At 44.6% G+C, this 13,173-nt stretch overlaps 1 protein-coding gene across 4 annotated transcripts in view; it reads left to right on the top strand.

The window, feature by feature from the left end:
- HERC2 (HECT and RLD domain containing E3 ubiquitin protein ligase 2) overlaps positions 1-13,173 on the top strand; it is a 2,956,340-nt gene that overhangs the window by 1,762,578 nt on the left and 1,180,589 nt on the right. For all 4 annotated transcript variants that reach the window (XM_069636605.1, XM_069636607.1, XM_069636603.1 and 1 more), the window contains exons 57-60: positions 8,107-8,218; positions 11,469-11,550; positions 11,669-11,812; positions 12,996-13,086. In XM_069636605.1, coding sequence (XP_069492706.1) covers positions 8,107-8,218; positions 11,469-11,550; positions 11,669-11,812; positions 12,996-13,086 — 429 coding nt within the window. The remainder of the gene's footprint in view (positions 1-8,106; positions 8,219-11,468; positions 11,551-11,668; positions 11,813-12,995; positions 13,087-13,173) is intronic.

Raw genomic sequence — 13,173 nt, 5'->3', positions numbered from 1 at the left:
TCTCACATCCCACCTCCTTCTTCGAACACTGCTCGCTAATCTATGCACAGCATGTGATATAAGCAGATTCCACAAGCCTCAGAAGGGATACAATACTCACGTAATCGTATTTCTGATGCTTGTATCTCCTTAGATTCACATGCAACCCACCCTTCCTCCCCTCCGAGAGAAGGCGCATGGATGCTTGTAGTCTTATCTATCTGTTTGGATTATCTGTACTCGCGCTACTCCTCATGCTACCTCATGTCAGAAAAAATACAATCCGAGGGTCCTAGACGCGTGAGGGGATCATGGTTACAGTGGACGTCACACTAGGGATAGTATTACTGGCACGCCCTGTGTCGACGTCCATTTTTGAGTTTTGAAAAACAAACTGTAATACTCTGCAGCTTCCACTAGATGTTTGCCTATGCACAGCATGTGAATCTAAGCAGATACAAGCATCAGAAATACGATTATGGTGAGTAATGTATCCCATATATAAATATATATGTGTGTGTATATATTTCTAAGGCTTGTGATTCTTCTTAAAATCACATGCTTTGCATAGGCCGACATCTAGTGGAATTCGCAGAGTATTGCACATGGAGTTTTCGAAGTTCAAAAAAGGATGTCGACTTGTAAATACTATCCCTAGTGTGACGTACCCTATACCCATGATCCCTCACATGTCGAGGCCCCTCCGATAATTTTTTTTCCACCATCGTGGCAAGTTGTTTCTTAGCGGATTCCATAGCTGTGCGCTACTTTACAGTTACATTTCTACAAACATGTATCTTGTTAGCGGTTTGACGCAATAATTCGACGGCTGATACCGGCTTCCGAACCAGACGTCTGCTCCACCAACAGGCTTCGGCCTAACCAGTAGGGAGAGTGGGGGGGACTGATCCTTTCCTTTCAGAGACTGCATACCCCCATTTCCTGCCTCTAATACTTTCGTATTGCTGCCTATCTGTCCGCCCTCCATTATGGAGCGTATACCTTTAAATTTACCCTAAGTGCAACAGGAAATTCCCATGGGTAGACAAACATGGAGTTTGTAACCACTGCCTTCCTCGTGATCCTGTTGAGTGATGTTGTGCTGCGTGTAAGCTCTTTAGGACCAAGACACAAAAGGAGCGCAGAACCAAGAGGTGGGCGGCATATGCCATGTCTGCAAAGTCAGAAACAGCCACTGGGATCTTTGAGTCAGACCCATTAGGCCTAGACAGCCGAGACTCCGACTTGGAGCTCGAAGACACTACAGCAGAACCCTCCAGTTCCCACATACATGCCTGTCCCCTGCCTCGATAGGCAGTCGCAGCGCTCTGCTATGATGGACTCTGGCAACGGGGCGTGTATTTATATAAAAATTTCTAATGTTTGTTAATCTGCTTAGAATCACATGCTGTGCATAGTCCGACATCCAGTGGTCACTGCGGAGTATTGCATTTTGTTTTTCGTAGTTGAAAAGGGGACGTCGACAAGGCGTGTCTGTAACACTATCCCTATAGTGATGTGCAGTGTACCCACAATCCCTCACGCGTCGAGGTCCCTCAGATTGTTTTTATCCACCCAGATATTGGTCGCCTATACGCGGAGCTCCTCGAGAGACATTGCAAAACCTTTACTCGACCTTTGGTCGCCCTTAATTATTCATTTCCTCACCCCTCCGTCGTCGCAGCTGCAAAGCTGTTCACCGCCGATCAAGATCTCCGACGGCGGTGCCTTCGACGGAAGAGGTTGTTGTTCGGCGTTCGCCGAACACGTGGCCTGGCCTCGACGGCCAAATACAGTAGGGAGAGTGGGGTCTTGGGACATTATTGTTTCTCTTTGAGAATGCCTTTCCCTTTTCCCTCCTTTTCCCCTCGGGGTTGTTGTCACATGCGATCTGTTCCTCAGCTATGGAGAGGACACCCTTTAGGTTTTGCCTGCGTTGTAAGGGCAAGTTTACCTGGAAAGACCAGCATAAACGGTGTAACCGTCGCTTGCCTCTCGACCACAAAGAAGATGGCTGTGCGGCCTGTCAGCTACTTAAGCCGAAGACTTTAAAAGACCGTAGGGTCAAAAGGTGGGCGACCTACGCCATGTCTAGGTCTGACTCATCACCCGCCGCCGCCGAAAGTGACGAGGAATGTGACAACACGACATTTGTTTCGGAAGTCGTAGACCTCTCTAAGGAGCGTTCACGCTCCTTGTCGTCCATCCCCAGCCCCGACAAGCTCGGCTCACGCCCTGCTTATGGGGATGAACACCCCGGCGACAAGAACACACACAGAAAACACTCCCATAAACACATAACCCATGGCTCTTCCTCGTCGAAGACGAAGAGGGCGTTAGCATCAACTGAGACGCAGGCCTTACCGGCGGCCTCCTCAGACTGTAAGAGTCTGAAGCCCCTTCGCAACCGCATATGCGACCAGCGACTGGGCTAACCCCTGATAAGGGCGCTACCACTAAACCGCCAGACGATGCGCACCACCAGAGAGCGCCTGTCGGCGTAGAGCAAGTGATGCCGGTAACGGCGACACCGGAGGTACCCTCGACAGACAGCTTAGCTGTCGAGAGCCTGGCAAGGATCATTTCCACCGATAGCCTAAAACGGACGACGAAAGATACGTCTGTTTCTGCTCTTAAGGCCCGGGAGACGCCGAAAAGACCAGAAGGAAGGCAGGAACCTCCCGCTCCGTCGAGAGGGACTCCTAGCCTACCGGAAGGCTTTTCTGAAGGCAAAGGAGACCTCTCTTCGACGTTATGGGACAGGTCAAAGCGTTTACTAACGGAAGGCCCTCCCTTTCCTCCCCCTGACCGTTCCGGAGTGCCTCACGAAACCCTAGAGAGACTCCAGTTCTGTATGGACAGGATGGACAGGTTTATGGAGACTCAGAACCTTCCAACACCTAAGAGATCAAGAGATGGACCTCAGGAGGATCCCAGGGCCAAGTACCCCAGGCTGTTTGATCCACCCCAAAAAAATGTAGATTTATATGACCTCACTGAAGAGGACACCCACTTTCAGGAGGATGATGAATTCCTAGGCAATGAGGGGGAAGAAAACCTACAGGAGGAAGGTTTTGAAGACATCCCTGATATGGGTGATAGGGCCTTCGGAGAAGATCCAGAAGAAGGGGTCTCACGGCCCTGGCAGTCCCCGTCAGTGTGTTCAGATCCTGAAGCCATAAACCTGTCCCCTCCAAAAGACTCGCCTATTAGGAATACATTGCCTATTGATGATCAACCCACCTTTAAAGCACTTCTACGTAAGGCAGCAGTGCATTTTGAGATCGAAACCGGGGAAACTTCTCCTGACATCGACTTTGTCAAAGAAATCATTAAGGAGAAACCCCCTGTCAGCCAAACCATTCCCCTCCTCGCCTCAGTAAGGAGGAGTATTATTCCTTCACTATCCACTCCTGCGTTGATCAGAGGGGTCAACCCTAGGATAGAAAAATTGTTTAGTCCTTCTCCATCAGACCCTTTATACATCAGGGGCCACTCTGTATCAGACTCCTTAGTGGTGACAAATACCAGGAAGAGAGCAGGGGTGCCGCTGTCAACTAGCGAGGCACCACCAGATAAAGAGGGTAAAAAATTATATGCCCTATGAAAGAGGATTACAGCCTCAGCTGCCTTTTCCGCAAGAATTGCCAACAATAACTCCTTGCTGGCAAGTTACGCAGATGCACAATGGAGCAAACTACGTAAGGACATTGAGGAGGTACCGGAACCCCTACGTACTCGCCTTCTAGCCACGATGACTGAAGGGACTTTAGTCAACCAAAGCATCATCAAGAATACCCTGGATGCTGCAGAAACGGCCGAGCGTTCCCTAGTACAAGGAATCCTACTGAAACGCCATGTATGGCTACGTAATTCAGGCTTTAAACCTGAGACGCAAGCATCTCTTATTAACAAACCTATAGAAGATGCAAACCTCTTTGGTAAAGTGGTGGATGAGGCTTTAGAAACTGCAAAGAAAGAATTCGACACTATCAAGACACTAGATCAAATTACAAGGCCTCCCAACAAACGTGGTTATGGCAATAAGAGGTTTTTTCGAGGCCAATGCCAGCCGCAACAACAACAGCAGCAGCAATATTCTGCAGGTAACTGGTCCTCTAACCAAGGCATCAGTGGACAATATAACCAAAGAGGACAACGTCACGGCAAGGGATGAGGTCGGGGTTCCACCCCTAGAAGTTCCCAAGCCACCAACACCAAATGACTCAAAGATTCGGGTCCCCTCCCATGCTATGCCGGTCGGGGCCGGTTAACATCCTTTCTTACAGTATGGCAGGGCATAACATCAGACCGCTGGGTACTTTCAACCATAGCCCGCGGCTGTTGTATAGAGTTCAACAGATCCCCCTACGTACAGACCCCCGAGGGGACGGCGGTTGTCACCGGAACACCTCGCCATTCTTCTTCAAGAAGTGGACCAACTACTAGAAAAAGGAGCCATAGAGGTTGTGCCTCTATCCCAGGTAACGGAAGGTATTTATTCAGTGTACTTCCTTGTACCCAAAAAGGACTTAACCATGCGCCCTGTATTAGATTTACGCCCTGCAAACAAATTTGTCAAACCTCAAAAGTTTCATATGGTGACTCTACAGGAGGTAATCCCCCTGCTTTCTCAGGGAGATTACATGACAACACTGGACATGAAAGATGCATACTTTCATATTTTAATGTTGCCAGCGCACAGGAAATACCTATGGTTCATGATAGAGGGCAAACACTACCAGTTCAGAGTGCTACCCTTCGGCATAGCATCAGAGCCAAGAGTATTCATCAAAGTACTGGCAGTGGCAGCTGCCCACCTGCGCAGGTTGTCCATCCCAGTATACCCTTACCTCGACGATTGGCTCATAACAGGGGATTCTTACGAAACATGCTTCGCAAATACCTAAAAGACTGTACACCTTTCGTTTCAACTGGGCTTCACCATCAACGAGAAGTCAAGCTTAGACCACAGCCAGATCAAACCATTCCTAGGGGCTCTAATTCGAACAAAGGACGGCCTCGTCTTCCCCTCCAACGAGAGGGTCCAAAACATGCTGTTTCAGGTCCCTCAATATGTGGCCGGTCGAGAGGTGACGGTACGCAAAGCAATGCGCTTACTAGGAATGATGGCGTCATGTATTTATTTGGTACCTCACGCGCGCATGCGCCCAATGCAAGAGTGGCTCAACAGCCAGTGGTGTCAGGCCAGCGGACAATGGGACAATCTAGTGGTGGTCTCACAGGCCTTGGTTCTCTCGCTACGGTGGTGGTCGAAGGAAAACCTGGTAATAGGGAAACCATTCGCCACCCCCGCAGTGGAAGCCACTCTGCCCACAGACGCATCCCTCACAGGATGGGGGGCTCACCTATCCCATCAGACTGCTCACGGAGTCTGGACTCCGAGCGTAGCATCCAAGCACATAAACTTACTGGAGCTACTAGCTGTGTTCAAGGCACTGAAAGCCTTCCAGGCACACCTACAAGGGAAGACAGTGATGGTCCTCACGGACAGCACCACAGCCATGTACTACCTAAAGAAGCAGGGGGGCACTCACTCTCCAGGACTGTCAAAGCTTTCCAAGAACTTCTGGAAGTGGGCTCTCAAACACATGTTCCTACTGTCACAACATGTACCAGGGGAACTCAATCTGCTAGCAGACGAACTCAGCAGAGACTTCCCTCTGCCCTCAGAGTACGAATGGCGGTTACACGAAGACATTGTCTTCGTCTTCACACAATGGGGATTCCCAGAAATGGACCTGTTCGCAACTCTGGAGAACTCACAATGCCAAGATTACGCCTCCAGGTACCCCCAGAACCAATCCAAGGGGAACGGTCTATCGATACCATGGTCGGGGAAATTTGTTTACGCTTCCCCCCCCCCCCCGACTCCCTTTCTCAACAAGATAGTGCACAAGATGCACCAGGAACAAGTTACCATGAAACTGGTGGCCCCTATGTGGGCCAGACAACCTTGTCCCTATCCCCTCCAGTGAAACTTCCCTGCCCGTACAACATGCTGTCACAGGACAAGGGCAGGACACTACATCCATGCCCTCAGACCATGAACTTAGCAGCCTGGCTCCTGAGATCATAGAATTTGGACATTTACAACTCCTGCAGAGATGCATGGACATGGAGGCTAGAAAGCCTAACACTCGTCACTGTTATTCTAGCAAATGGAAAAGATTTGTCATCTGGTGTAGGGGAAGGAGCATCAACCCAGTTGACTACTCTCCCACACAAATTGTTCTGGACCTGACTCACCTACTAGACTTAGGCTTGGTGTTTAACTCTATTAAAGTCCATTTAGCTGCACTTTGCACATACCCCACTTCTCAACACAGTGTCATGGTGGAAAGTCCCAGTTATTAAAGCCTTTATGGAAGGAGTGAAGAGGATACACCCTCCCATAGCTAACCCCGCTCCCGTATGGGACCTAAATGTGGTACTAACCAGGCTCATGGGGTCTCCCTTTGAACCCATGCACAAAGCAACACTTAAAGAACTCACTCTTAAGACTGCTTTTCTAATAGCTATCACCTCCATTAGGAGAGTAAGTGAACTACAAGCGCTCTCTGTACTAGACCCCTTTGTTACAGTTCACAAAGATAAGGTGGTTCTACGCACACATCCTAGGTTTGCACCACAATTTATCTCTAAATTCCATGTCAACCAGTCAATAGAACTACCAACATTCTTTCAAAATCCTTCAAACTTGGGTGAGAAGAGCCTGCATACACTGGATGTTCGCAGAGCAGTGATGTTTTATATGGAAAGAACTAGACCATTGAGAAAGACTAATCAGTTCTTTGTCTCAGTGGCAGCAGGAAGAGAAGAAGATGCAGTTTCGAAGTCCACTATTTCTAGATGGATTGTACAATGCATCACTCTCTGTTACATTCTTGCTAAGAGAGAACTACCCTTCAAGCCAAGAGCACACTCCACTCGTGGCACTGGGGCTTTCATTCCAAATGTCCCTCTTGAGTCTATTTGCAAAGCGGCAACCTGGAGTTCTGTTCACACCTTTACAAAACACTACTGTCTAGATGCCCACTCTAGATTTGATTCCCAGGTGGGACAAACAGTATTAAGACATCTTTTCTCTACTGTTCCTTCTCACAACCCACCTCCAACTCCGGGTACTGCTCGCTAGTCTATGCACAGCATGTGATTCTAAGCAGATTAACAAACATCAGAAGACAATGCATTACGTACCGTAAAAGCATTTCTGATGGTTGTATTTGCTTAGATTCACATGCGCCCACCCTTCCTCCCCGCTCGGATGGAAGGAACATAGACTTTCTTCTATATCTCTCTTTTCTGTACTCACTCACGTCTAATAGGCTCCCTCGGGGCATAAAAAATACAAACAGAGGGACCTTGACGCGTGAGGGATTGTGGGTACACTGCACGTCACTATAGGGCTAGTGTTACAGACATGCCTTGTCGATGTCCCCTTTTTGACTACGGAAAACAAAATGCAATACTCCGTAGTGACCACTGGATGTCGGACTATGCACAGCATGTGAATCTAAGCAGATACAACCATCAGAAATGCTTTTACGGTAAGTAATGTATTGTCATACACACACACACACACACACACCTCTTCCATAAGCACACAACCCCAAGCTTTTGCATACATTTGTGTAAAGTGCCTTATTGTGGTTGCTCAGTAAACTGTTTATGTATGTAACTTTGTTGTTCCTTTTACTTATATTTAAGTTAACTGTACTACATAACCATGCCCCATCTCTCCTTAGTTCAGCCTGACTGCTCAACTTCAAAACCTTGAGCAAGTGATTAAGTTAAACTCTTTTTGAGGCAACCTTGTTGCCTGGGGATGGCCTCTTGAAGTGCTATCCCAGGTAGTGACTTAGAATAATCTTCCTAACATAAGACCTGGAATAGCTTTACAAAATTCGAAATACATACTCATTTGCAAATCAATGAATTTGTGAATAATGATTACACTGCAAACATTTTATTATAGCTAGAGATAATGTACTATTAACATACTATTGTATTGTTGCAAACATGGATTTATTTACTACCTTCCATAACTAACTTGTTTCGTTGATGCAATCAAACCAGGATTGACTATTAACAATGTGTTTTTAGTCTTGTTAGGAAGAAGGCTGCTGGTCTTGAGTCTGCGGCTACAATACGAACCAAGGTTTTTGTATGGGGACTGAATGATAAAGATCAATTGGGAGGATTGAAAGGTTCAAAGGTATTGTTAACCGCATTTTTTGTTTGGTTTTCTTTCTTGTTCCAACTTTGTCTGGAAATTGTAGACTGTTATTTTGTCGAGAAGCACGTTATGTTATCCAGAAATAAAATGTCTGATTATAGCATTAAATATTGAAATCTCATTTCAAATACATTGTGCATTTAATTAATGCTGATCAGTTCTCCTTACCTATTAATATAGTGTACACATATGGTAGACATGGGGCTGTTACTAGAAGTAATTCAGTAGAGAACATCATTGGCTGAAGATAAACAATAGAATCCGGCTTAACAGTCTCCCTTACCTTTAAGTGCCTCAACAAAGCAGCACCGCTCAACCTAACCGAGAGAATAGCCAGAAAAACCTCCACCTGTCCATCTAGATCTGCCAACTCTTTTTGCCTTAATATACCCAGATTCAAACAAAAAAAAATCTGGCGGCAGTAGCTTCCCAGTTAAAGCTGCACAGATCTGGAATGCACTGCCTCTTTCACTTAGAGTGGACCAATCCTCCTTCAGCTTTAGACTCAATACCTTGGACTGGCTGCGCTCCAATGACTTCTGATTGATATACCCATTATCACTGTATATATCATGTAACCTACTATGTCTCATCTCTTTTATAATCTTGATCTGTTTTGTATAATTTTGTAATCTTGCCTGTATATACCTATTGCCAATATGATGTACCTTGTAACCTAAGCTTAAAATATTGTTGTGTTTGTTGTGCCCATCTACCTCTGGGTTCGGTGCGCATTACAAATAAAATAAACAAACTAAATATTTCCATAATGAAATCCGGTTCATGCGGCCCTTGAGCAAAGGTGTTAAGGCTGGTGGGATAGTTTTTTCACATTATGTGGAAGTACTATCGCCCCCGCCTTAACACCTTTACTCAGGGATCACATGAACTTGATTTCGTTTTGGATGTCTTTAGTGAAGTACTGCTAGTAACAACCCCTTTTATACATGTGTATACTGCATTAGTTTCCACCACAGTATTTTTCTTTTTGGTGGTAACACTTGCTATACCTACAATCAGATTCCATTCCATTTCCAGATGCAAAAATATTAAATGGCCTTTAGAATTATTTAGAGCCAATTTCTTCATTATAATTTCAGACTTTGGAAATCATTGAATCTTTTCTTAAGCTTTTATAGCAGCTTTGGCACGAATGGTCATTTTGTAATCGCATATCCATATATGACAAAACATGCAGGGACATTATTGTTGGGTAGCATGAACTTTGAGTGTATTCACTGGAAAGAGAAAATATAGAATAATATACTTGAGTCCAACTAAAATAGTGTCTCTGTCAAGCACAAAATACTTTCTAGTTTGTAAATTAATTAGGTAGAAATCTCTGTCACAAAGAGGGACATGGGTTGCACAGCTCTGTGTTGCACAATTAAGGAACACCCGTGGTGGTTTCCTGACAAAGTACCACCTGTACAATCAGTCCAGATCAGGAGTTTTTTTTGGGAGGAATACTGTAGGGTATTTTTAGTGTCTCCTGAATTTTTGTTCTTTACTTTTAATCACTGACCTATTTTGGTGGTCAGAAGTCCCCCTGCCATTCCAACTCTTTATCACTCGCGGCATATGGTCCTGGGTCACCCAAAAGGATCCCAGTCCCACGGGTGGGTCTTAAGCACCCATTTGTACCCTCAGGTGATTACATCACGCTACCTTTGCTTTTAATGGGTAGGCTGGTCGCAGTTATTTTGTTTTGGCTAGAGGTGCAAGCCAATTTGAGGCCATTGCTAGCCCGCTGCACCTATTTGGTAGCCTTTGGGGTATCAATATATTTGTTTAAATCCTACTCTTGGCTATTATTTTGTTGGGGTGTCCTTTGTTCAGGAGAACAGTGATGCGGGCCTAAAGGTTGTATACGAATTGTTCAAATGTCAATTGTTCGAATAACAATTGACCTTCTGCACAATTGACCAAATGTAAACGGTCAATTAGGATATATATGCGGGGGGAAACACCCCGCAGCCCCCCACCCAATTCAACCCCCACCCCAACCCCCCTCCCAATCCCCTTATATTATTATTACACCAACCCAACCCATAATATATATTAAAATGACCATACGGTCAATTGTGTAGAAGGTCAATTAGGACCCCTATTATTCGAACAATTGTGTCATTCGAACAACTGTAAATGAACAATTTGGGTAATACCGGCCTCAAATGTCTGTTGTGCACAGATGGGCTGTTTGTGAGCCCAGTTTTGCATCCTTCATATTGGTTTTTCCTGGATAAAACTACTGTCAGTCGGCTGGCCATATCACATCCTTTGGTGGTCATCTGGGTGCAATGGCAGATTTAGAGGTAAACTATATGAGCTATTTTCCTAACCCTTGGTCCCTAGCCCTCTAATGTGATTGGTTGAATTAGGCCTTCCTCTGATAGTGGTGGCATGTAAGGTGAAACCCTGTACCCAAACTTAGATTACTACTGTAATTATTGGAAGAAGCAGGTTTACGTCTGAAGTTTGCTACTTTCTAGAGGAGCTCTTTACTTACTTCATGAATAGTGTAACTGTGCTTGATCTTTAGAACTTAGTGTGGTTTTCTATGAATAGGTGGAAAGCACAGATCCCAGATGGTTTATGTCGGGGGTCTGCAAGCTTTGGCTCGATATTTTGAGCTGCAATTCCGGTGATCATTCGCCATAGACTATTCTGCGTAAGGCTGGTTGTGCAGACATCTGGAGAGCCAAATGTTAGACACCTGGTTTACGTTGATGTTTAACTTTAACAAAGGTGACTAGTTACAAAATTGAGGTTCCTGCTTTGATAACTGTTTGAAAGATTAACTCTGGGCCTAATGCAAGGCTGGAGAAAAAATGTTCCTAACATCAACCTTTTGCATTCCGGTTCCTGCAGAGCTACACTATTCAATGGTACTCGTTTTACCCTTTTCAGAACAATTGAAGTGGAGTTAGATCTAGTTAAATTACACCATTTTAAATGCAGGTTGCAAATGGATTTCATGCTGAAATCTTACTGGATTACATAGAAACTCAGATTACACTTCGATCTCAGAGTATGATGTGAAACATATCTGGTTATTTATTCTCATGTTGCCACTCAATATCTGATGACATTTATTTTTAAATCGTTTGTTAGGCACACCTAAGAACACTTAGGTGAATACTTTATACTGCTTTCCATTAACACAGAACCGTTGTAGTCCTTGATGCAACTAAAACATAGCTTTAATACATTACTTTTTCTTTTACAGATAAAAATTCCTTCCTTCTCCGAGACCCTGTCTGCCTTGAATGTAGTGCAGGTTGCTGGGGGATCCAAAAGCCTTTTCGCAGGTAAACTTTCGCTCATTCAGATTGTCTATAATTGACAGATAAACATGTTTCCTGTTACGAATCCAGGATTCAATAACTGTGTTGTATTCTAATTTGTACTCTGGAAATTTGTTTGCAGTGACTGTAGAGGGCAAAGTATATGCCTGTGGTGAAGCCACCAACGGAAGACTAGGTCTGGGCATTTCCAGCGGTACTGTACCTATACCCCGGCAGATAACCGCACTAAGCAACTATGTAGTCAAGAAGGTTGCTGTTCACTCAGGTATAGTGTTTAAGTGTTACTGTTTCCTACTAAAAGAATCCACATTTCTATGATCATATTTTCTCATCTTTCCTCAAAGCCTGCTGAGGTGCTGTGGAACGCTAATGGGTTATTCACTAGATATTTGGCTATTATGCAGAGAACGTGTCCATCTAATCTATAATATGACAGAGTCAGGGGGTAAGAATGTCATGTTGCAAGCTACTACCCAGCCATAAAAGTCACTCGCTACTTCAACTCTACATATACACGCTGCACACCATTTTTTACTCGCTAACAGTCCATTATGACTAGCCAAAGGATAGTGGAGAGTGGACATTTTGAGTCCTGACTCTGTCATTTGTGGAAACGAAAACTGGTGAATGTGTGTGAATAAACCCTGTGATCTGGTTAAACTAAATTAGGACTTGTATAGGTTGTGGTGCAAGTACTTAAGCCGTATTACTAGCAAATGCGGCTTGGAAGCTAAGGCTGCCAACACTCCTTGTCATGGAAAAGCATGATGTTCAATACAGACATGTAAGATAACATCTTGCATGATCAAGGACTCAACTGGACATGTGTTGACCTATTTATTACCTTTTAATTAATGTTGTACTCGCTGTGCATCAGTAGAGTCTGTGAAGGGTGCTCTAATTAAAAACGGTTCATTTGGTGTTTGTGATGTGCATTATTGCTATATTAGCAGCTTGAGTATGGGTACCGCTTTTCACTACAGCATTAGTAATGTTTATGCCCAATATCTCCAGCTATTTGTTGTTTGTTTGGGAGTGATGCATGATAGGAACCCTTACGTACCCTATGTACGCGAATAAATTAGAATTAAAATGCATACAAACTTTCAAATGTTTTTGGAGTGCTCTTTTTTGGTTTAAGGATTTTGACTGGTAACATAAAGCAAACAGAGCAGCACCCACCGTTAGTATACGAATTGTAAAACAATGTTGTGATCAGTAAAGCGCAGTAGGCTGAGGTAGAGTGCAGACTAGCCAGAGGTAGAGTGCGGACAAACCTACTGTTTCGGTCATCAAGGATGGCAAAAAAATGTATGTGGTATTTTTAAACACTGCAATCCTCGAGCGTTGGAGAACCATTTCGAGTTTGTAGATTGTGCTCCTGAGGCACAATGACAATCATTATTCTCAATTGCTTATTTTTGTAATCGCATATGTTGCCTTTATAGGTGGTCGGCATGCAATGGCTTTAACTGTTGATGGGAAGGTCTTTTCGTGGGGAGAAGGAGATGATGGAAAGCTTGGACACTTCAGCAGAATGTAAGGGTGATTTCTGTGTATGTACTTTGCAATCTGTATCAGAAACGATTGCATTTGAAGTGTTTATCATGCACGATCTTAATAATT

The sequence above is a fragment of the Ambystoma mexicanum genome, chromosome 7p (genome assembly GCF_040938575.1).
Source record: "Ambystoma mexicanum isolate Mex_15411 chromosome 7p, UKY_AmexF1_1, whole genome shotgun sequence".
In the NCBI taxonomy this organism is placed as follows: Eukaryota; Metazoa; Chordata; class Amphibia; order Caudata; family Ambystomatidae; genus Ambystoma; species Ambystoma mexicanum.
The sequence above is the reverse complement of the archived record's forward strand: the minus strand, read 5'-3'. Positions and strand labels throughout refer to the sequence as shown.